Below are 24,979 nucleotides of genomic sequence, written 5' to 3'. Positions count from 1 at the left end.
GCCCCTCTGGCCTTCCCAGTCCCCTCTGCTGGCTCCTCCTTTGCCGGCCCTGGATCTGCCGCCAGCTCCGAGGCCCCCGCCCCGGCCTCTTTCTACCTGTACATTCTCCTGGAGGGATCCCATGTACTCAGGGTGGGGCAGCAGAGTTAATTCTTGTATTATTATTTATTAACTACTGCATTATTTTCCGCACAAACAACTCTAAGCCTACTTTCGCCCCACCCTGGATGCCACTCAAAGCTCTGTCTTTAGCTCCCATCTCTCCCCTGAGCTCCAGAGCCTTACTTCAAACCGCCACCCACTGGACTCTACTCGGATATCCCAGTGACACATGTTTAAAAACCTCAACATGTCCAAAACAACTTAATTTTCTACCCAAATATGGCAGAACAATTAACCTCGTGGCTGCAGTTAGTCTGAATCACTTCAACATTTTTAATCCCTGGTTAAACAGTCACCCAGTGTGAGCAACATTCCAAACGTCCTCTACACGGCAGCAATTTGTATAATCATTACCGTTACGTGAAATCTGACAGACGACTGAGGGGAGCCGGCGGAATTTCTCATCAGGAGTAAGGGGGGAAGCCACAGTCCCATAGAGACGAGCCCAAAGCAACAGAACTTCTACAGGATGTGTGCTCAGATTTCACTACTCAAAGCTGTACTGATGTCACATTTTTGTAAAAATGACTTATTCCACTTTTGACAACAAAATTCACTATTTAAAGGAATCTGATGATGACTGCTCTTATGAAATCTGATGTAGAAAACTGACTTCAATGTTTATAAAGCAGATAAAAAATATAGCAACAAAAATGTTTGTTCTACTAGGGAAAACCAGTAAAATGTAATGCAACTCATATTTTATCTAAAATTCTACCCAACTAAAATTGTCATAATTTTGATGTAACTTAATTTAAGGGAAACAAATTACACATAAAATATATAAAAAGTTGGTTTCCTATTCATCAAGGGTAAAAATGCAATATAAGTAGTCAGGGTTCTAACTTGTAGCTTTTGGCTTTGTTTCTGACTAAAGTGAGAGGGACTGAATTCATGAAACCCTCAGGTCCTTTGTAGGCCTCATAAACTCAAAGCACAGAATCCTGAGATCCTAACTGAAGTGACCGGGGTGCAGCAGTGAGGAGAAATCCAGGGGTTTAGGAGCTGGGTTACATTCTCAGCAATTCTGCGAATCTGAGAAATCCTAGTTGCTTGATAACCCAAGTACCATATGTAAGTTAGGTAGTTTACCATAATCAAGTGCTGCAAATATTCAAGGAAACATTCGATATTTACCTTCCAATATATTATTAGATTTTTCCCATCAGAACGCCACTCTCTCCAAGTATCTGGTCCCTTTGAAGGAACTAGGAAAGAGATGGAAAAGTTAGTATTTGAAGATGCATGATCCGTCAGTTGACAATGTCAATAACTCAGATGGCGGTGCTTGAAATTTATTTCTAGGTTTTTGGAATTCTCAATGAACATAGGAGCACATAATAGCCTCCACTCAGAAAACAAAGTAAGGAAAAGCCCTCCACGCCTTCAAAGCATACGACCCTTTAGAATGGGTTAAAAACACCCTCAAGGCTGTAAGTGACGGGTGAGGGTCCCTCTGCTCTGGCCACACTGGCTTCCTGGCAGGTCCTCAGACCTGCGGAGGACACCTGCCCCAGGCTTTCTGCACTTTCCCGCCCTCTTCCTCTGCCCAGAGGCCCCTGCCCCTGAATAAACCACCCGGGCTTCACCTCCTTTACACCTCAGAGCAAGCATTACCTTATTAGTGAGTCTTGCCCAACCGCCCTATTTAAAACTGCGACTCCCTCCCCCGCCACCTGGCCTTCCATCCCCAGCGCCCTTTCTAGGCTTTATGTTTCTCTGCGGCACTCACTACCACCCAACATACTACTATGTAATAAAAACAGTCATTCCTAACCCTCTACCGTATACATCCCACCAGCAGAGATTGCTGTTTTATTTGCTGCTCTGCCCCCGTGACCAGAACAATTCCTGACACATGGTGGGTGCTGGGCAGGTATCTGTGACATGAATTCCTTCATCTTAATGAAGTACGAACAAACTGCTCCTTTCCTTTCGGCTACAATGGCTCATCCACTGAAGGATAAGTGCCCGTGGAGGCAAGTCTACAAAACGACCGATGGAACTGGTCAGCACTCCTGATGTTCCTGCCCTTGTGGGTGCCCTCCCACCCTACGTCAGGTTTGGCTTGTGTGACCAACAGGGTACAGCCAACAGGAAGGCTTGTCCCTTCTGAGGCTGGGTCCCAGAGACGCTGTGGAGGTAGCCTTGTTCTCTGTACCATCACAAGTCCAGCAGGAGATGGTTACCATGTTCAAAGGACACCCCGGCAGCCCTGTGCAGAGGAACAGAGGCCTCCTGCCTGCAGCCCTGTGAGAGAACCATCTGCAGGCAGACAATCGGGCCCCAATCAAGGCTGCAGCCCCCACCCAGATGGCTACTAGCTTCATGAGAGACTCTCAGGCAGAGCCACTCCGCTGAGCTCCCCTGACACTCACTGTGGGATAATAAATGTTTGCTGTTTCAATGCACCAAGTCTGGGAGTAATTGGCCACACAGCAATAGATTAACACACTCTTTCTCTGGACTCGTGGATAGGACTCATTTCTAATGATCCAAGCAATTCTTACCCATACTGCAAAGCTCCTCTCCCCCTCTCTTTGCTCTTCACGTGGGGAGACAACATCCGGACTAACGTCTGATCGCTTTTGCTTTCCCGTTTGCTAAATCTGGGAGGAGAAGCCTTGTGCTTCCTATTTATATAACGCCAAGAAAGAACCTGCTATCTTTTCATGAACGATTCCTGAAAATCATACCTATTTCTATGTTCTGTCTTAAAGCTGACATCTGATTAATCAAGCAGAGAATGTTATTCTGCCTTGGGAAATTATACTCAGAAAACCAGTTCCCTGATTTTATAGCTGTTTTGCTCTGTGTTCTGTAGAAACTAAAGTTCAAGACCTTAGCCCCATCCATTTCTCAGGCTTGGGCCAGAAATTAAAATCCCAACTAATTCTCTTCATCAATAATTGTTGTTAATAAAAGAGGCCATCTAAATAGATTCCGGAAAATCCGGGAAAAGGGGGAAGGAGTGAGAAAAATCACCCCACAGCCTCTCCGCGGTCCAAAGTCTGGGTTCCTGTGCTCGCCTGAACACAGACGCGACCGTGCTGCAGAGGGGGGCCTCGTCCCGGGGCACGACCCAGGCCCTTTGTGCTTCCATATCGTCACAATGCTCCAAAGACCCTCACTGAAAACGTCTATGTAATATTTTACTAGCAGATAATACGGAATTACGCAATCTGTCTAAGCATTCTCCCGTTTTTAGTCACTTTGGTGACATTTTCTCTAAAAATAGTTATAGGATTTCAGGATCCATAGTAATAATTAACCATAAATCACTCTGTTAACTTACTGGCCTCTGTGGTTAAATATTGTTTTTGGTTGCTCCATTTGCTCCACTTCCAGAAAGTTTCACTAGAACAACGAATCCGAAAGGTATACACAGTATATGGATTTAACTTGTCCACAGCAATGAGATAATTCGAGTTGTCCACTCCTTTGACTGTGACATTCCGCTATTAGAAAACAGGTATGTATGTGTAAAGTATCATGTGTGCGTGAATGCATATATATATATACACATATACACATACTTTTTAAAATAAGCCTCCCAAATTTATAACAGGAACTGACTGCACATCCACATGAGCCCACCTCTGTAAGATCAAAGACAGTTCATCCCCTATAATATTTTAATTCTTATATAAATGCCAAATCAGGGAAATTAAGCTCTGCAATAGCAATAAACAAAACTGAGGTGTCTTCTTAATCCAAATATTGAATCTAAAGAGTAACGGTCAATTAAATCATGCAGAGAGGAGAATATAAACTTGGTAATAGTCGGTGGCTAATGGTGGTGCCGTAAACCTTAATATATTTGAGTAATCTGAGATGACCTTGAGGATTACGTGTATTATTCAAGATGACATTTGGAAGCTTACTCGAAGCAGGCATCATCTTAGACCTGTTTTCCCATATGGCACTTAGCAGCTCTAGTGTAGTGCTAAACATGCATACTACTCAACACATATTTAAACTAAATAAAATTAAAATGAAGTAAATGTGAAGATTTGCACACCTCCGGGAAGCTTGTGAGCTCCCGATTCCTTATTATAAAAGAGTTCTCAGAGTTACCTTTGACAGTGTGACTGGTATTCTAGAAATCACCAGCAAGTTTCCAAATGAATATGTAAGTATGATACCATTTATTTTGGACTTACCACAAATTACAAGACAGTGCAGTATAAAAGTCAACCTAAGTACTTAAAATGTATTAAAAAGTCATGTTTTGACTCATAATAACCAATTATAACTTGCTCCTGTGGCTGCACTTAGTGGTTTTTAAAAATCGTATCTTCTCTCTGGTGCCAATTAGTCCATTATCTGGTGCTAAAGGTTACAGCGAGAATGAGTTGCTAATTCACAAATTTATTGAGCACCAGCTATACGCCAGGTGCTACACTAGAGCTGGAAACAGTATGAGTGGCAGAAGTCAAACTTATGTTCCATAATAGCCAGTATTATAATCGTTTTCAAGTGCTAAATACAATGCTGTTATTACATTTATACATAATATCTCGGTTCTTAGTAAATCTCTATAATAAATAACCAGAGCTTAGTTACTTTTGAAAAGTAAGTATTTCATCCAACATAACCTCTAAGGAAGCTTGTAGAAGTATCTTACTCACCAATTCTTGCACTGAATTAGCTTTGTTAATTTCAACTTGACACAGCAGATTAATCTTTGCAAAGCTGCCTGGCAAATGCCAGGAAAGTGTAACAGCTGTTGAATTAATATCCTTCACTTTGATCGAAGTAGGAGTATGGGGATAAACTGTAAATATAATTTTTAAAGATTAATTACTTTAAAAGCTATTTTCTAATATGACAAATAAGAATCAAGGAAAGTAAAAACAAGAGCGGCATTGTTCGTGCCGATCGACAATATTTCCTCCGTGTTTGTGGAATACACAAACCTCACTTCTTTGCTGACAACGTGCCAACATTTTTAAAGAATCGATCACACTCAAGGTTCCCTGGCGTCAGGAATAGTAACAGGTAGTTAGAGCACAGTCTCTACCTGGCAGGAACCCCTGATTTACTTGGGGAATGACAAACAGAAAGAAAGAAAATTAACAAGAGCATCTATGCTAAGTTCTAAATGCGTGGCACACACGTTAAACACTGCAGGAATTAGATACAGACATGGTAAGGAGGTGCCTACAGTGAAGGCAGGACTTCGGGCGAGCTTTGAAAGAAAAATCAGACCAACACGGGCAAACCAAAGGCAGAAAAGCATTTCAGGTTGGGGTCCTCGCACAGAGAAGCAGAGTGCACGTTACACTGGCGATGGTGCACATACCCATTTGATGGTGGGAAAGAATCACGTAGTAAATACGGCTGAAATGGCAGAGGGCAGAGAAATGCATACGAACGCTGCTACTCAAGCATAAAAGGTAGCCATCCTGTCCTTCGGTGAAATGAGGAAATAACAATGATGATGGGAAGAAATAAGTGATGAAAGTGACTTTCATGTAAGTAAGGAGACGGCAGCAGGGCCACCTGCCAATCGCCTGCCAGGCGACACCAGGGGGCACTGGTCTAAGCGCCTTCTCCCCCGAGTCTCCGGTGTTGCAGAGCCTGGCATGGGGCAGGGAGCTGCAATGACCATGGGAATGAAGGACAGAATGCTGGACCATATTTTATTTCTGTTTTGGGCTATATATTAATAGGATTGGTAAAAATGAAGAAATCATCAGCAGTAGAAAGGACTGAACTATTTACTGATCCAACCAACAACTTGGATGGATCTCAAGGATATTACCCTTAGTAACAAATGCCAACCTCCAAAGGTTACATACTACATGATTCCATTTATATAACATTCTCAGAATGACAAAGCAACAGAGATGAACAGGTCTGCTGTTGCCTGGGGACAGGGGTGTGCAAGTGTGTGTGTGTGTGGGGGGGGGGGGGCGGTTAAAAGGACATCATGAGGAAGTCTCCTTGCGGTGAAAGAGCAGTCCTGTATCTTGACTGTTTTGGTTCCATGAATCTACACATAAATCCGATTGCACAGACTGACACACATACACGCACACAACACACACACATACACACACAGGTGAATGCATATACAAACTGGTGAAAACTGAGCAAGGTCAGCAGTGTGGTTCGCAGTACTGTTCCAAGGTCAATTGCCTAGTTTGGACAGTGCACTAAAGAACATAAGATGCTGCCACTGGGGAAAGCCAGGTGAAGAGCTCACAGGGCTCTGATTTATTATTTTTGCAACCACCTACAATTATTTCAAAATAAAAACGGTGCAGAATTTTTTCAGAAATCAAAAACTATTAGATGAAGCCACTGATGGTTTCCATGTAAATGAAATAACTAATTCAAAATTTTACCTGGATTCAATAAACAGCAAAACTTGAAATTACACATTTTAAAGCTTTTAAAATAAAATTTGCAAGATTAATATTAAGCAGTTATAAAGAAAATGATCAGTAAGAAGTAATCCGTAGACGAACTTCTCGTTAACCTGGAGATATTTCACCCCTTCTCGTGTTATTTTGAGGCCCTGATCTAAGGAGCAGCTTACCTTTCTCAGTCACATTAATTAATGTTGTCGATTCTGAGTGACCCAGAGGGTTGCGAGCATTCAAAGTAAAATTATACATTTCTTGATTTGGATGCATTTGGAAGAATAGCTGATAGCTGTCATTTACAGGCACTTCGACTCTTTTAAATTTAACATATTCTCCTGAAAAACTGTGAATTAAGAGAGGAAGAAGGAACATTAAAATAATATCAAGCCCTGGCTGGGTAGCTCAGCTGGTTAGAGCATCACCCAATACACTAAGGTTGCCGGTTCAATCCCCGGTCAGGGCACATTCAAGAATCAACCAATGATGCATAAAGACGTGGAATAATAAAAATCAATGTTTCTCTCCCTCTCCTCCCGCGCCCTCTTTAAAATCAATCAATTAAAAAAATTTTTTTTTAAATGTCAAAATGGCAAGAGATAAACAGGGCAGAAAAGAAGTGAATCGATAAATTTCTAATAATGTTTTCAAAGTATTTGCATTTCTAATTATAGATGTACTACATACTCAGAAAGGAAAGTGTAGACGATACTGAAAATAGAAGAAAACAGTCGGCCATGAGCCCACGACCGAGAACCAGTCTCGTTCGTATTCGAGGGCTCTTCTTTCAGGGCTTTGTAAAAAAGGAGGCAAACCGAGTCTGTGCGCGTTAAGTTGCAGTATTAACGGTATGCCCAGTTTTATACCGCTTGTTTGGTTTTATATCTTGCTCACAATATAAGAGAGAGAGCATTTCGCTGTGTCACATAACGAACCCCTTCTGACCGGCTCCGCTGCTGAAGCCTGGCGTCCCCACCTTTCAAACAGCGTGTAACTGGTGCCGCGTGGGCCCACCAGCGCCGTCGGCCTTCCTGGCTCCCAAGTGCAGATGATCTCTTTTAAATCGTAAGTCTCACAGTTCAGTTTCTGAGGAATATCAGGTGGATCTAAAGGGAGAAAGAAAAAAAATGTACTTACTTATTTTAACAGACATGCTCCCTGAAAATGTTTCACATGTTCATTTTATTTTGTACCATTTCCTTAAAATGAAATCATGTGTTGTTTCTATTTTACTTTTTGAGCAATGCAGGAGTTACCATTCTTTCCGTAGCATGCTTCTTCGGAGTTCATGATACATCAGACATGAAAGATGAAAGTATGCTGAGGAGCGAGAATCGGCTCATTTGACAGCCCCCCAAGAGCAGCCCGAGGATACCGACTACCTTTTTTCCCTGAAATGCTTTCCGAGTCTACCAAACCTCTCAGAGGGAGGTGTGTCCAACAGGACAGAAAAACCTACAGGTTAAACGTATTATTACTGGTCATCCGCATATATGACTTGAAAAGAAGTACCAAGTCCTATTAACAGTCAAGGTAAATCATGTTACACGTTTCGAGTTCTTAAATAAGTCACAACGACTATTATTCACAAAGTAACTCGCAGTAAAATTCAGCATCTCCCTGTATTCAAAGTGAATACTGCTCTTCTGTAGCTTTCGTTCTTAATTGAAACCATTCTCTCTGGTTTTGTTCAGGCAGGACTAGAGAAAGAAAAGGTAGTGTGTCTTTTTAAGCGTGTATGAGACTGTTAAGGTGATAGGGGGAAATTCTGCAGTCTGACACCGATTATAGAAATTGATATTTCCGTGATCACGTTTACCCAAACTTATGTAGAAATCGGTATTTCCTACTATGGCGTTTATCTAAACTGTCACTGAAGGTGAGCTTTTAAAAAAACAATGATCTACTTGTTGAAAAATTCTGTAAAATATTTTTATTTTGAAACAACTAAATTTTTAAAATAGTTCTTAGTTTATCAACCAAGACTCAGAAGATTTCACACGCCTGCTCCAGAGATAAGCATATTGTCCCTCAGTGATATTTTAGGCAACACCAGGAGGAGTAAGGAGTATTTACATCAAAGCCTAACAACAGGGCAATGAAACTAACAGTGACATGCCTGTTTTGAAAATTGTTTTAAATCTAAGGCGAAACTTTCCTTTTATTAAAATGACATACCAAATTTTTTAGTATATTTAAAACACTGACTGTTTCAGTATTTGACAGATATATTAAGATGAAAAGTCCAAATAACAGAAGCAAAACAGAAAGAAGTGGAAGCAAAAAGAGAAAAAGTATGAGAGGGGAGTATTTATAAGTAAACACACAGATTTCCTTTTCTGTTCAAAGAAATTAACTTACAAAAGAATCAACTGAAGCTGGGCAAGCCAGGTTTAAATCAGCTGTGTTTCCATGTACCGGCAAACACAGCAAATAGGAAATACAATTTAAAAATCAAAGTCATTTTTGTGACAATATTTTCAAATGAGAAAGTATAAAATTGGACGTGTGAGACAGTTACATGCTCTAATCCCATGTCACAGTGTATTATTTTAAAATATCTTAGGTATGATGAAAGATTGACATTTAGGTCAATATTTAATGCTGAAGTGGCACTATCGATCGAAATAATTCAACTGAATGATTACTGAACAAATAATGTTCATAAAAGATCTGTTTTGCTTATGACTAAATTAGCTCATGCATGAACACTGACAAGTACTGGTAAATAATTATTCTTCTGACTGCTGGATAATAAATTTACTGTTGATTACAAAAATAAACTGGAGAAGACAAGAATCAATTTTTATGGCATAAACATCAAACATGTAGGAGTAAATTTACTAAAAGATATACAAGACTTTGTATCACTAAGATAAATTAGGGAAGACCTAATTAAATGGAGGGATGTACCATGTTCTTGTTTTGAATGACTCAATATTATAAGAAAAAAAGTTTTCCTAAGTTGATAGGTTTAATGTAACCCAAATTACAATCTTGGCAGGTTTTGATTGTGAATCTGTGTGCATAGGGGGAAAATGAAAAGCTGATTGTAAAATTTGTTTCTGTCTTTTCAGTGAACTGTGGGCTAACAGGACCCCCACAGGGGAGAGAAGCTAAGTCAGTCTTGATCCCTTCCTCACACCACAGACTGCCCGGGGTGCACGTTCCTCCACAGGGAAATTCTACAGCTGCTTCTGAGTTCACAAATATCGAGCAACATTTCAACCTACAAATGTTACAAGTGAAGGTTAAGTTAGGAAATAAATGGGCTTGTCCTAGAACTATGATAAAAGATTGGAACACTGAAATAACACCACCTGTGGATATTCTCATCTTTTAAGTGTTAATTTTTTTCTTTCATACTTTTGAGTGAATATCTCACTTGTTGGGTGTCAGCTATCAGGCAGCTTTGCTCTGTACACCACTGGTTCTCAACTCAGACTGCAAGTAATTTCCTAAAATATCACCAGGAAAGAAAATGTAATTTTCTACAACTTACACTGAACATAACCTCACCCTCCCTGAATTCCACACTGCATTGCTGGGGAGGTAAAAGAAGAGTAAGGTTACAGCCATCAAGCTGAGAGGTGCACCTAATCCTGGCTATTCCCTTGGAAGTAGCTCAGCCACTGAATGTAATTCATCCTAAGTTTGTGTGTGAGAGAAAAAGAGACTGAGGGCAACTGATCTGGAGCACAGCCGAGAATCAGAAAAAAGCAAAAGAAAATCACAAAGCAATAGAAAGAAAAATCACAAAACCTACACACTACATTTCACACGCTTTGTTTCGTGAGACCCTCAGAGGGCACTCAGAGCCTTGAATGAAGAATGGGGGGACAGGAAGCACTGCAGGAGTCAGAGCCACCCCTGCGCTGCATCAGAGGGACCGACCGCGGGGGAGGGGGCCGAGGGCAGTGTTATCCATGCTCGCTCAACACAAGCCAGGGGCCGGGCAGTCCCTGCAGCGGCTTCTGGGCTGCGTGGCGTTTTAGGCCTGTAGGAGCGACCACATTAATAAAGACGCCCTTGCGCTCTGGGGCACAGTTCACACAACGCAGAGAGAGGGTGGCTGCTCACCCGTGTCCTCCAGGTACCTTCTTCTCAAAGATATTCTTTTTTAAAGTTGGAGAAACAAATATTATGCTATTGACAGATTCGGGGCAAAAATCATTACAATTTCATTAATTCGGGTACTTACTTTACAAAGGTATGCTGTAATTAGGTGGAAAATGAACTTATATGAGAGAATTCCTAAGCAATGTGGGATTCAGAAATATTATATATTAACACCCCTTGACTCATAAGCCTGTTAACTAAGAATCTAAACTAACAGTTTTAGCCACTGAATGTTTAAGTCTTAATACAAAACCTACAATTATATAGATACACGTATGCAGAAAACAAGCTTAGATCTCACTTTTAAACAAGTAAAAATTCTGATGCCTTTTATATCATTAACATTAACAATAAAAATAAAGTACAATCGCCCCCCCTTGCTCCCAAAATAGCATTAAGGCTTTTGGAAGAGACAAAAACTGATGAACAGAAACTGGTTTTAAAAAAATTATCTTATACTTACATCCTGCAAAAATAACTGTCCCATAAATGTTCTCCTTTGTTGTGAAAACGACGTTTGTCCCACTGTTCTCAGAAACAGAAATGTTGTGGATGTGGATTGCCACGTTCTCCCCGTCGAGATGCACAAGGGGGCACTTTGTGTAGCCGATCTGCGCCGATGACACTTTTTCTTGAGTCACACAACAAAATGTGATATCTGAGCCCACGAGTATCACTTTGTCCTGAGGAAAAACCTTACTCTGAGAACGAGCAGACCCTAGAAAGAGCAAAAGGAATTACAGATACTTTAGAAGCCTTTTACCATGAAGGAGCCCAGTGCATACAAAACACACCTGGGGAGCTTTCTAATAACGGTGGTCCAAAGATAAGGCGTGTCCTCCAGGTTCCAGGGGAGCAGGACATATACAAGAAATCAAGGTGCGTGGTTTTATTTACTTATGGGAGTGATGGTGCAGGAGTGGAGGGGATTGTAGATCAATGTCTAAGGTCACAGGTCACAGGTTAATGCCTGAGAAGTTCTAAAAATTCGAGAAATGGGTTTACATCCACATGTGAAAAATCAATACCAAGAAAATGTCACTCATCAGGCCCACTCCTTGGAGATGACCCCATGTGTTTAGGGCAGACTTCCTACCTTCCATCAGCCTAAATCTGTGTGCAAGTCCTCCACGTCCAAAAAAAGCACTTTAATCCCAACTCACGGCAGCTTAAAGCCACACCTGTGGTCGCTCTTCTCCTAAAAGGCCCATCCTTTAGGTTACCTCTCGTCTCCTTTCTACCTACTCACTCCTTCCCGGGCGCAATCCGGCGCCCACTCCCCTTCTCCCGAAGCAGCCAGCTGGCCCTACTGCTCCGGGAGCTGCCTCAAGTCCTTCTGCAAACTCCCTTGGCCCCCGGGTTCCCTCCGTCCCCTCCCGGGCTACTCTGCCCCTCTGGCAGCTGTGTGCTTTGCTCGTCTCTTTCTTCCCTCCTCCCCTTGGGACACAAAGCTTCGAAGGACTGGGTCCTTGGTCTCCATTCCTTTTCCTGAGCTACGGTACCTCCAGGATGTAAACATTTCCACATCACATATGTGCTGATGATTTTCAGATATGTACCTCCAGCTCCAACCAGTCACCTGGATGCCGAACTTGTACTTCCAGCTGCCGATGAGACACTTTATTCGTACGTCTCTCAATCTCAATGCACCAGAAATGAAGCGGATCTTTCCTACCTAATGTGTTCATACGTCTTCTCTCAGCTACCCAGCTGCCCAGTAAACAGTCACCTCTGGCTCTGTTCCTCCCGGACCCAACGCACGGTCCCTAATTCTCACTCAGCCTCCTCAGTGTGTGCTCCCCTTCTCTCCTTGACATTTCTAAACCCAGTGTCCTTGTCACATCTTCACTGTCCTTTGCTAAACTGCAACAAGATTCTCCTTACTTATCCACCTGCTTCCAGGCCTGCCTTCCTCCAGATTGCCACTGAAGTGAATCGTCTATGATGACCAGCGGTCCTTTAGGGACTTCACTGTACTGTCAGTAATTTGCTAGGCCTTCCCCACACTGCCAGCGTTCTACCTGCACATGAGTTTTACTCAAGTACCGGTGATTTGGGGCATATTTGCAGATTCTCATGTCTCTGCAAAAACCATAGCTCACGGGTCTGCTCTGTGGATGAGAAACTGGGAACCTTTTTTTTTTTTTTTTAAATACAGACTTGATCTCATTACCACCCACACACACATTTTACAGGCTCTTCAATGTCTCCCACAGTGATTTTCAAACCTGAATGTTGATCCAATCATTCAGGAAGTCTTTGAAAATACTGGGGTGGGGGACTTGGAAGATCCCAGGTGACCCCCATGCAGACAAATGGGGTTCTGAGAACTGAAAGCTTAAACTACATCTTCCCCTGAAGCAAGGCTAATCCCATCCACTTGAAACAAAAATTCTTTAAATACAAGCTTACAGGAAACGTTCTTCAGGGGGCTCCAGTCACTCCACTCTTTGCGACCAGAGAAATGAGGATCATCGACATAACATCGAATTCCTACGGAGTGAGTGGCACACTCCAGGGGCATGTCTGAGGCCCAGCTCCAGTGGTGAACTGTATCCTCTCCATTCAGAGTGGTGCTGAAGGTCTCCTACAAAACGACACAAACACAGAGTTACATTGCCCAGTAGTGACATGTTCTGCTTTCCTTCAGGATTAAAAAGCACAATAAACTGTGTGTAATCACCAGCTAAGTAAGTTAAAGGTTTGTCCTTTTATAAAACTATCTCCGTTTCCTATAAGGCATAGGAGAAGAGTTATAGTAACAATAATCATCGTTCATTTATGTTTACTTCCTTCAACTTCAGGCCCTACTACATTTTTATACAAAATGTTGATATTCTAAAACATTCAATACAAGAGTGCACAGACAATTTTAAGGTGTAAATGCACAAGAAACACCACCAATAACATCTGGGATGCTGGACAGCAGATGCACGAGGGAAACTGAGCCAGAAGACCTGTGAAGGCTCAATCTCAAGCCTCCAGTGGGAGAGCCAGAAACAACCTGATTTCTTTCACAGAAATGCCACAGGGCTCAGGACGTGGCCGCATCAGGTTCCCCTGGAAATGCACTGTGAGGGCAAGATGCAAAACAGGAAGATTGCTTCAAAGTTGTTTGAAGAGACGTTAGGCACCCATATCTCCTCTCACATTCTGTGCTACCAAAGGCCTAACAGTCTTCACCTTCGCAGAGGAATGTATATTTATATATTTATGCTCTGGAAAAGTAAAACAGAATACCTCTGGATTGAAGAACCTCAGGAAGAGTTGAGAACAGGGAATAATAGGGGAGAACACCAAAAATAGGGGGGTTGCTGACCCATGCATTCTGAAAGCTGGGGTGAGGCTCCTGCCACCTTCCCCTACTCAGCTCCCAGGATAGTGATGGCCAAGTTCACCTTCACCATGTAGGAAGCAATGCCAGCTCATACCTGTTTAGCAGCCTTATAAATATCGTATCATTAACTAGAGCAAATATTAGCACCACTTTACAGATGAGAAAAGGGGGGTTTCGAGAACTTACCCTAAGCCAGTAAGTAGGAAACCAGAACACAAAATGTTCAGCCATAATAAAAAGCTGCTCAATGTAATTTTAAATCATAATTTTGAGACAACAGTGTAGAGCTGTATCACATCTAGCTGTAAATTAGATTGACAGGCAAGAACTGCCATTACAATTCAAGAAAAGAAAGCATTTTAGGCTGAGGTCATTAGGATGGGCTTTAAAATAGGATTTTACTTGAGTCTTGAAACGCAGGTTCAATTTGGATAGGTGGAAGGAAAGGGGGCATCTTAGATGAAAAATTTTATTCTTGATATGTAAAATAAAGTGTAGTGGCTAAGAGGACAGGCTCTGGAACCACACTGCCTGGGTTCGAGTCCTGGCTCCACCACTTAACGTCTTCCTGTGACTCTGTATCTTTATCCTTAAAATGGGATGGTGCCAGCAGTGCCTCCCTCGTGGGGCTGTTGTGTGGATGGAAAGGATTAACAAATACAGAGCTTTCACAACCGTGTCAGGCACTCTGCAAGCCTTAGATACGTGCTAACAGCAATGGTGACTGTTATCATCTCAACACTTAGGTTGCCGAAGAGGAAAAATTAGATAACTATGAAGGAGAATATCCTATTTATTGCCTTTACTATTTTATCTATGTACTTACGCAAATAAACTGTAACACCATGAGATACCACCTAATTCTTAAATCTCTAAGCGTACTGCAAACCCATTAAGGAAGAAATAAAAGGGGGAACTGCTACACAGCAGCTGTGAAAGCTTTCTGCTAGTCTCATGATCCCTTAGATTAAGAGCAAACTAGAGACAGATCATAAGGAAACTGTTCCCAATTGCATTTTATCAAAATAAGAGAAAGCCCAGCTGGTGTGGCTCACTGGTTGAGCGTCTACCTATGAACCAAGAGGTCCCTGGATCCATTCCTAGGCTGGGCATATGCCCAGGGTCGTGGGCTCGATTCCCAGTAAGGGGCGTGCAGGGGGCAACCGATCAATGATGTTTCTCTCTCTCATCGGTGTTTCTCTCTCTCTCCCTCTCCCTTCCTGTCTCTCTAAAATCAATAAAAACATTTTTTTAAAGTAATTTTCTCAAAAAAAAAAAAAAGCATGTATTACTAAATATAAGAATGTTGTTTCAGATGAAGATATATTCAAACTTAGATTTATCCAAAATTTCTCAACAATTACAATGACTATACATGTTCCAAAACATTTCTTTTTATGTTTACAGTATTAGACAAAGATAAAAAGAACAAACTAAATTATATGTACACTTTTAATTCATTTCTGTAAAATCATGCATATAAAACAGGCTAGACCGGAATACACAATGCAAGGTTTACCATGTTCAAGTAGTAGAATCACAGACTATTCCTCCCTTAATTTCCTTCTTACAGTGGCTGCACATTATTTTAATCATTGAGTGATTAGTTTTTAATGAACCCTGAAAGGCTGCTATCTGATCTACTTCCTTAATAATCCAAAGGTTCACCGATCCCACTTTAAAAATCATTTAAAAAAGCATTCCGTTTCTTTCACGTCATAGGGGGAAAAATCTACTTTGATCAGGCTTACCAATTTCACGACTTCCATATTCTCTTTACGGAGAATTTTAATCTCCCAGATGACATTTAAGTGACGTGGAAAAACGGAGCCCCTGTCCTTCCACTTCAGGTGTAACGTGGAAGTTGGGAAATCAGCAGACAAACTCAAGATCTCCGGAGCGTCTGGAATGAAGGCTTAAAAAGGGAAACAAAAGATAAAACTTAGTAAAGTAAGTAATAATTTTTCATAGTGTAATTCCATTAGTCAACTCATCTTAAACTCTATTACTTCCTAATCAAAAAATAAATAATTAAGAATTAAAAGCAAACTCTTAAACCCATTACTGAAAAAAGAGAATATACATATTTATTTGTATAAGCAGCTCCCAATGATTCGCAGCCAAATCTGAGAAATTCACTCATCAGCCAGCTGTTTCGAATCCATAGTCTCTCTTCTAATAGCAGCGGGGTCCCCGCCACACCCGGTGTCCCCCGGCCTGGGCCTGCAAGCAGGCGCCATCAGAGAAGGAAGGAGCTGCCTTTGCACGGCTGTGGGCCGGGGCTGAGAAAACGACGGGATCGGGAAGCTTCCTCCATGGCTTCCTGTGTGTTCTCTGCAGCCGTCCCCTCACCCCCCATGTCGCAGCCCCCCATGCTGGGGGAAGTCACTCACACGAGGATGCTATGGGCCATTCCTGGTTATAGGTATCAATAAATAGAAGCAAGGCCATGGTAAAGACCAAGACATTGAGGGAGGAAGCCAACGGGGCACTGCGAAGACCCAGGAGTCCTCCAGAAAGGCTGGGTCAGCAGTGCTGTGCACCCCGGCCTCCAGGGGACCGAGGGGAGGTAGGGTGACCAAGCAGGGGCCGCTGGAGAAGGCAAGCCTAGCGAGAGCTTGGGGCCTGCCACCACACAGAGAAAAGCCAGGACAAAACCTGATGCGCGTTTCAAACGAAGAGCTGGCTCAAAGACACGAGGGATCAGTGTATCAAGAAAGGCAAACATCTGAGCTCTCCGCAGGCTTCTAGCCCAGAAAAGCAAGAGAGGGTAAAGGAATCGGGGCCACTGGGAGGAGACGCAGGAGGCTGCTGAGGGTGACCAAGTGCCTGGGGACGGACAGGCGTCAACAGAGGGATCTGCAGACAGAGGAGCGAGACCGAGGACACAGACTGGACAGGATCCTGCTGAGTGTCGCTGAAGAAATGGATGTGAACGTATATGGAACAGCCAAAGCTTATTGGGGGACCATGGGCGGACAGTCACACCTGCAAGAACCCAGAGGCCCTGGAGAGGACACAGGAACAGAAGGAAACCAAGAAAATCCAGGATCACCGAGACCAAAAGAAATGGGTTGTCAGGCAGGCAAACGAAACAGAGTTCATGGAAGTCAGAAAAAAAAAATAGTAACACTGGTGAGGGGACTGTCAATATTAGAAAGAAGTGCGCAGGGGCAGAGGGCCCAGGAAGCGCGTTACAGAAGGTAGAGAGAAACCAAGCAGGTAGCCTTCAAAACCTTCAAGTCTCCCTGTCTATGAGGGACGAGTAAGCTACTGGAATTTCTGTGGATCAGTGGAAAACACAAGGTATGAGCCTGTTCCGTGTACTATGAAAAGTGGGCTTTCTGGTATGAGGGGCAGAGACACCAGGGACTCTGGGCTGCCAGCTCGCTCCTCAAGCGACAGTAAGGTGAGGGGAAGTTAAAAGAAATGCAGAGAAACGCGCACTCGGGCCTCATCGCTATCCCAGTGGCTTCCCACGAAGCTCAAGGACCAGTGAAATGAAATCCTGGCAAGAGGGTAGCCGAAGGTGCTAAATAACAGAAATGGCAGAGCACACCCCTATCATAACTTCACCCTGGAAGTAAGTCTGTACTAGACTTGACTACAGTCTGCTGGTGGGTTTGTGTGAAACGTTCAGGCCGCACAGGAACAGTAGGCGCATGTAGCAGAGGGGACAGTTACTCAGCTACGTGAGGACGGCAGAGGACACTGCATAGGAGTGTTAGTGGGACACGGCTCCCAAAGAAGGAGCAAATGAGGGGAAAGAAGTCGTCTTAGTGCTGGGAGAGGGAGAGGGCAAGGTGCCAGTGTGACCACACCGAGCACAGGCTCAAGGATGCGGGTCTTTCAAACGTTTCAAGTTATCAACATGTAGTAACTTCAAAATTATGAAACATGGGAGTATTTTACTAAGGCAACACTCATCCATTAAAATGCTTTCCTCCCTGAAAAGTCCACATAATTTACATTTCATCTAAATAGCTGTGGGCTACTCTTCAAAACACAAGTCATAGTCAATATTTCAAACTAAAGACAGCAATTACCAATGAAAGGATTAGACACACAGGCACACACTAAGTTCCCCTGAGCTCCATGAGCTGTCATCTGCATTTCTTTCCAACTGAAAGAGACACTTGAGAAGAATGTTCACTTGCTTTCTAGAAATGAGGAACTTTTCAGCTAGGGAAGAAATTCCATCAATCTTGTTTGTTTATTTTTTAAAGCTAGAGCATCCCCTTTGCCCCCCGAAACCTCCACGTTCTTTTTGCCTCAGGACATCAGAACTGGGGAGCTCTTTCACAGGATCCACAGTGTTTATTCAGCCTCAGACAGATCCAAATGTTCAGGTTATTATAAGAAACTTGGACATTAAAATTCTTAAAAAGACTTATTTTTGTGCCTGCCCTTGTCAATTAGAAACTTATCACATGTATGTATGTATGTTAAATATCTTGTTTGCTTTTTATATGTACACTGTTGAAAGCATCTTAAGACCTAGAGAAAACTTAATTTCGTACACTTTTCTCTAGTGGCAATTTGCCAAAGAACCAGGTCCCCCGAGGCTCATCTGCCTCTCAGTCCACAGCTTCCCCTGCACACAGCAGGTGCCCAGATCTCTGATGCGTCCATCTCCCTCCCTCATGTTCATCTACCTTGCTTCTCAATTTTCTTACCAGTTCTATTTCACTAGTAGTACTTAGTAATATCTTAGTATTGGTAGACTGTTAATGTAATATTCAAATCATAATCAAGCCATTACTAAAAACGCTATCGACAAATTATATGATATCCAAAAGCAATGACCTATCAACCAAACAGGTCAGCTAGAGCCACTCTTGACCTGCCTTCTAATTCTTTCTAATACTGTCACCTGTAAGCAGCTTCTAAGACAGACCTTCTGAGAACTTACTGAAAAATCTGACAATATAAACAGGCTCTCCGACGGAGTCCTGGGGAATTTTTTAAAAATCTGGAATAAAATTTGGTTCGATTTCTGATACCGCATACAAAATAATTCCATATGAATGAAAGATTTAAATCAAGCATGAAAACAAAACCAAAAACTTGTGAAGAAAAATAGCAAGAGATTCTATTGATATAAAAATGAAAACCTGTGGTGTGAAAAATCCCAGAGTTAAAATTTTAAACTTGGAAAAATATTTGTAGCAAATATGGCAGAATTAATAACCATAATAATTTCAGCATGAGAAAATTTACAAAGGATACAAATCATTCAAAAAAAAAAAAAAAAAAAAAAAGACTGATAGTTTAAAAAAAAAAAAAATCACAGAAATGCAAAAACAACAGAGCTATAATTTGGGGGCCACCAGACTGAAATGGCAAAACTAAGATGAACAACACTGGTCCTGGCGAGGATGTGGAGGAACAGGCTCGCTCTACGAGGGTGTTTGTGGGAATATAAAGGGATTCAAAATTTCTGGAGAAAAACTGGCAATGGATATGAAAAGTCATAAAAAGTGAAATTTTCTCTAATGCAGCATTCCTAACTCTAGGCAGTTAGCCTAAGGAAATCATCACACAGAGTCAGAAACATATATGTGCAAAAGATGTTCATTAAAGCGTTGGTTACAATATTGAAAAACTGGAAATAAAAATCTCAATGTTAATAACCAATGACTTAAAGTAATTATTGTTCCTCCCCTCCGTTCACTGGAATACTATGCATCTTGTAATAGAAAACAACTGGAAAATCTATCCATGTCTTCAGTTAAGCAGGTTATAAAGCAATATAAACCTTATCGTTTATATCTACATGCACAAAAAATATATTTAAGTGTTCACAGTATTTCTCTGTGGGAACTGGGATCGTGCTGATGTGTAAAAAACAACTGCTCATGGATCTCATATACAACTTCAGCGAGGAAACAGCAGAAAGGCTTTTCTCTCCTTACTCGAAAGATGGTGCTAGGCAGCACTTTTCCCAGACAACGCTTCGGCCAGAAAACGGGACAGAGTGTAAGTTCCTGGAGAGCACGCTTTGTTACCTTTCTAAATCTACGCGGTCTCAGACACAGACCCCTGCAAACACGCACCCTGGCCGTGAAGTTGGGCAGATCGCCAAGGGACTTACATTTTTCTTTCCTTTGCTTCAAAGTAAGTCATCCTCGTAAGACTCATTATAATATTACTATGATGCCAAGTCCATAATAGTTGTCAGGATCCATTAAACCTGCTTACCCCACCACTAAAAGAGTGAAGACTACTGGGGTATTGAAGTCTCACTACAGAGCAAAACTTCCCTCTGCATCTGCCTGGGCTTATCGCCAGCTTCCCCTCAGCTGGTGGCATAGGTCTAAGGCACTCAATCAACACATGTGCAAAAGACGCCTGCTGTGTGCAAGGCACTGGGCGAGGTGCTGGGTGCAGAAGACGAAGTCCCTGACCGGATGGAACCTATTTTCTTGTGAAAGAGACACACAGTCAGCACCTAATTACATAAAAAATTCTTAATGCAATTGTGAGAAATGCCACAAAAGAGAAATCCAAAATACCTAAGGGGAAAGAAATGGGGTCTCCTCTGGGAGGGGTGGTCAAAGGCTACTTCCCAGAGCAAGGAGAATCTGAAAGGTGTGCAGGAATCAACGAGGCAAAGGGACTAAGAAAAAAGTATCCAACTGAGGGAAGGATCCTGACTTCAGTGACATCTATTTCGATGGACTAGGGCAGTGATTGTCATCTTCTTTCATCTCATGGCACACATAAACTCGTTACAAAAATTCTGCGGTACACACAAAAATACATTTTTTGCCAATCATCTGACAAAAAAAAAGGTATAATTTTGATTATTACTGATGTGTCGGCTGTTGTGGTTTTTTTATTTGACAATCTAAGGAAAAAGAGATCAGTGCCCCTGACTAAATAGTCAGGTGTTGCATGTTTTAAACATTCGCACGGCACACCAGTGTTCCGCGGCACACTGGCTGAAGATCACTGGACTAGAGGACAAGTGCGCCTGCTCCTGGATCACGGCTGTGCTCTACTACCCACAGTGTGGGTGCTGGGTAAATGAAAGTATTTGTATCACAGCTGAAATTCCAAAGAAGGGTCAATTTTGCCAGTTATAAGCATCATGATACTAACAGAGGCACTGTTTTGAGTTACTTTCAAATCCATTTTCTTTTCAAATACTTACACACATTTTTTTCATTCAGTATGAATTTACTTATAGAACTTCCAAAATCAGGTACAGAGTTTATCGTTATTTCATAATCACCAGGTGTAAGAGGTGGGATTTTAGTAGTTTTCCCCAATCGATAACAAGAATGGAACCTGCAATATAAGAAATCAAATTTTAAATCAGCAGATAAAATCAGTATTTCAATTTCCATTAAAACGGGATTAACACAAAATGCACTGGCAAATACTTTGTTCTGCTCAACTCTGCTTTCAAAATGCTTTCACTTCCCACCCGCTCTCTCTCAGACAGAAGCGACCTTTCCTCTGTGGTTCCATGGCTCTTTGTATCTTTATGAAACACATTTACATTCTTTTTACTGTTATTCATATACATTTCTAACTTCCCACAAAAAATTTAATTCAAGTAGAGGGACTCTTGGTGGCTCCTATGTCCCTGCCCACACCCAGCCCCTAACAGGGGCCTGTTCACATTATTTACTCAGGGCTGAGGACCTTCGGAAAGGCTCGGCTCGCCTCCTCTCAACTCACAGTGAGGCTTCTTTTGGTGCCAGCAACACAAAACTAATACAGGGAAGAGGCATGAGAACTAAACAAATAGACCCAAGTGAAGCCATGTTAGACCGGGCACCTGCTACGTGCCACCAGACTGGAAACTTGGCTAATCGGTCATGAGATAAGATGACTATCAATAGCTTGCTCATACCACAAACATTTACTCCCACAGTAAGAAACAACAGGCCACAAGATATACCTTGTAAAGGTTAAAGTTGATATCAATGCTTTTTCAACTCTCTGTTTCCCCATACCAGCAATTTTCCATAAAAAGTATGGAAAGATAGCAGCTCGACCACCAGAGAGAGAAATGGCTGGAGTCCCCCTCGCCTCACAGGTAAGGAGAGGCTGCTGCTCTGACTGTGTAGGAGCCACTCTTGGCCTCTCCGCCTCACTAATAAACTCTCCTTCACCCGAACCTCTTGTCTGGCTCGTGTCTTAAATTCTTTCTTGTCCTGAGCCAAGAACCCTCTCGCCAGGGGCTGGAGTGCCCCCTAGGGACTCACCCCTCTGGCATCAAAACAACATAAATTCTCTAAATCGTGCTGTTTCATACGTTCATGCATTGCGCCCAATACTCTTTCCCTCTGGAATGTCCCTATGTCCTTTTATGCTGAGAAAACTGCGTATCCTGCTCCCCAACCACACTCCCTCCAAGCAGCGTCTCTGCAGCGCCCGCCACACTCCTCGGCCATGCCCCCTGGCCCCTCGTATACGATCCTGTCAGCGCCGAACCCACAGTGCTGATAGGGTTTGTCCACTGTGAGCCCCTGGGAATCAGAGCCAACTTCCTCTCCATGTGGCCTGCGGTGCTGTTCAGCACATTTTTGAGGTTTTGCTCGTCTGGATCCACAGGAGGATTACACGTCCCGCTCCTCTGGAGCAGGGCATGGTGATGTGACTTCGCCTGTGAGACACCCCAGTGAGATCATCCCATCGCTTCAGGAGGAAGCTGCGAAAGCCCCCCAGCTGTGCTCCCCGCTTCCGGACAGGACAGCCCCTGGGCCTAAGGAAGAGACATGCGCGGGCGCACATGACAGGGGACCCAAGACAACTCAGAACACAAGCAGAACATAACCCTTTATTTTCACGGCAGAAAATAAAGAAATAAGAATTGAGGTTGTTTCGTCAACACAACCAAACTCATCCAAACTGACAAATTACCCCAGGACTTAGAACAGTGCTCCATAAATGTCCACTGAATGAGCGAAAACCTGAGTGCATTTAAATACACATTTATGATGATTGACGTGAGGACCACCCATCAGTGAACTGGGACCTAGCACTGCTATGCTGGGGACCCTCTGGAATTGTTTGGACAATCCTGTGCCCTGCTGGGATCAGGGGAAAGCAAGCAGGGGAACTGTCTGGCTTACAGGCCGCCCAAAGGCCTCAACCCCGGACTTGAGCATTGCCTGAGAGGGTCAGGTGGTGTGACAGACCCTGCCACGTGCCTCCTAACGTCCCCTTTCCCACTGCTTACCTGGGCACTCTACCACCCAGCTAGGAACTCGGCTTAGCCATCTGCCCAAGTTCTGCCCATGAGACATAAGCAGAGGTGCCGGGTGGGGCTTCTCAGAAGTCTCCTTAAAGAAAAGCATCCCTCCTTTCCTCCCTGCTTTCCAGAACGCAGACAGGAGAGCTGCTCTTCAGGCCTCATCCTGGACCACACGCTCCCATGCGCAAGATGGTAGAGCAGAGCGGAAAGAGGAACCTGGGGCTTTTGGGGCCATAACCACCAGGTCAGCCCTTAACTCCTACCCCAGGCCTTTACGCTGAGCCACCGTTACGGACGTTTTCCGTTTGGCACAGCTGAAACTTCAGCCTGATACAGGCAGACACTGGTTTGGGGCAGACGCGCGAACCTTCCCCAGAGCAGGTGAGAACCCGCCGCGCAGTACAGGGGTGTTACCTGCTCTTATTCATACGATAAAAGCAGCAAAGTTCTGGCCAGGAGAAAGGTCTCTTTCTGTCTTGAATGATGAAAGACTCAGCGTTTTTAGGAAACAGACAGCTAAGATTTCAAATCTCATCTAAAAATTTACGGAACAAAATCTTTATGCTCTAAAATTAAAGAGATAGGACCTTTGTTTTTAGGTTGAAGCTGTAGATTAATCAAAGTATTTCCATTACCTGCTATCGAAGCAAATGCTGTAAAGAGCCCCGCGGCCTGCTCCTGAGGGTGCTTTCCAAGAACAGTCCCACGCTTGTAAATTGTTGGTTACACACTTCAAGTCACGGGGAGAGCCTGCAGAAGGAGAAGCCACACACACACACACACACACAGCTTAATAATGTAACTGGGCTGTGCAAAGTAAGTTAAATTGTTTCAGTCGTAAGCACAAGCACATGTGTCTGCGGAGGGCTCACGTTCCTGCGCTGAGATGAGCCTACAGCCCAGGAGGTGGCTGGTTTTATATTTCTTTTTGTAGCTCTGGCTTAAAAAAGCTTGAGAGTAACCTGATGATGAACGTGGGCCAACCGCGAACCCACTTAGGGGTTAGGCTTCCATCAAAAATTCCACTTCCAGGCAACTAAGATAAACAGAGGGAGTGCCTGTGTTGATTCAGCGGTGGGACCCAGAGGGGGCCTAGGAGAATTTTTATCTCCAAGAGCCTCATTTGCAAAATAAAAGAAAAAGTACCTCTAGGTAAAAAACAATGCCTTTCTCCCAAGCCCACAGGCAGGGCTCTAGACACCCCCAGCCACTGCTGCTGGGCACCAGACTGCCACCTACACAGAAACCCCATAACCAACCTTCAGCTTTTCATGAAACATATTGAATTTATACAGTAATGAGCTCACACAAGTATCTGAAATACATACATTTCATGTGGGCCTAGACAACTGGAAAGTAACAAAGAATTCGTAAGATTACAATGTAATAGTACTTAAATCTATAAAATAACATGCCATGGAATACGTAAGCACTATACAATGAACAGAATGTCATTCTAAATGGAAAAGACAGAAGGAGGGAGGGAGGGAACAAAGCAATTACAGCGTAAAAGAGGTATTCTATCTCAGACTCTCTATATCAGCAATTTTCAACCTTTTTCATCTCATGGCACACATAAACTAATTACTAAAATTCTCAGCACACAAAAAATACATCGTATGTTTTGCCAATCTGAAAAACAAACAAACAAAAAAAGGTATAATTTTGAGTCAATCACACCGGACGGCTACTGTTGCATTGGCTGTTGTCATTTTTTTTATGTGACAATCTCAGGGAAAAGAGGACAGTGCCCCTGACTAAACAGCCAGGCACTGCAAG

The 24,979-nt window shown here is 42.9% G+C and overlaps 1 protein-coding gene across 1 annotated transcript in view; it reads right to left on the bottom strand.

Moving 5' to 3' along the window:
• LIFR (LIF receptor subunit alpha) overlaps positions 1 to 24,979 on the bottom strand; it is a 61,522-nt gene that overhangs the window by 15,075 nt on the left and 21,468 nt on the right. The window contains exons 3-12 of the mRNA XM_087815293.1: positions 23,836 to 23,950; positions 21,146 to 21,282; positions 15,741 to 15,904; positions 13,065 to 13,239; positions 11,116 to 11,370; positions 7,510 to 7,639; positions 6,710 to 6,879; positions 4,794 to 4,939; positions 3,458 to 3,620; positions 1,300 to 1,370 (exon numbers count right to left, since the gene is read on the bottom strand). Of these exons, the coding sequence (XP_087671419.1) occupies positions 1,300 to 1,370; positions 3,458 to 3,620; positions 4,794 to 4,939; positions 6,710 to 6,879; positions 7,510 to 7,639; positions 11,116 to 11,370; positions 13,065 to 13,239; positions 15,741 to 15,904; positions 21,146 to 21,282; positions 23,836 to 23,950 (1,526 nt within the window). The remainder of the gene's footprint in view (positions 1 to 1,299; positions 1,371 to 3,457; positions 3,621 to 4,793; positions 4,940 to 6,709; positions 6,880 to 7,509; positions 7,640 to 11,115; positions 11,371 to 13,064; positions 13,240 to 15,740; positions 15,905 to 21,145; positions 21,283 to 23,835; positions 23,951 to 24,979) is intronic.

This window comes from Miniopterus natalensis, chromosome 3 (assembly GCF_054644295.1).
Source record: "Miniopterus natalensis isolate mMinNat1 chromosome 3, mMinNat1.hap1, whole genome shotgun sequence".
Lineage (NCBI taxonomy): Eukaryota > Metazoa > Chordata > Mammalia > Chiroptera > Miniopteridae > Miniopterus > Miniopterus natalensis.
The sequence above is the reverse complement of the archived record's forward strand: the minus strand, read 5'-3'. Positions and strand labels throughout refer to the sequence as shown.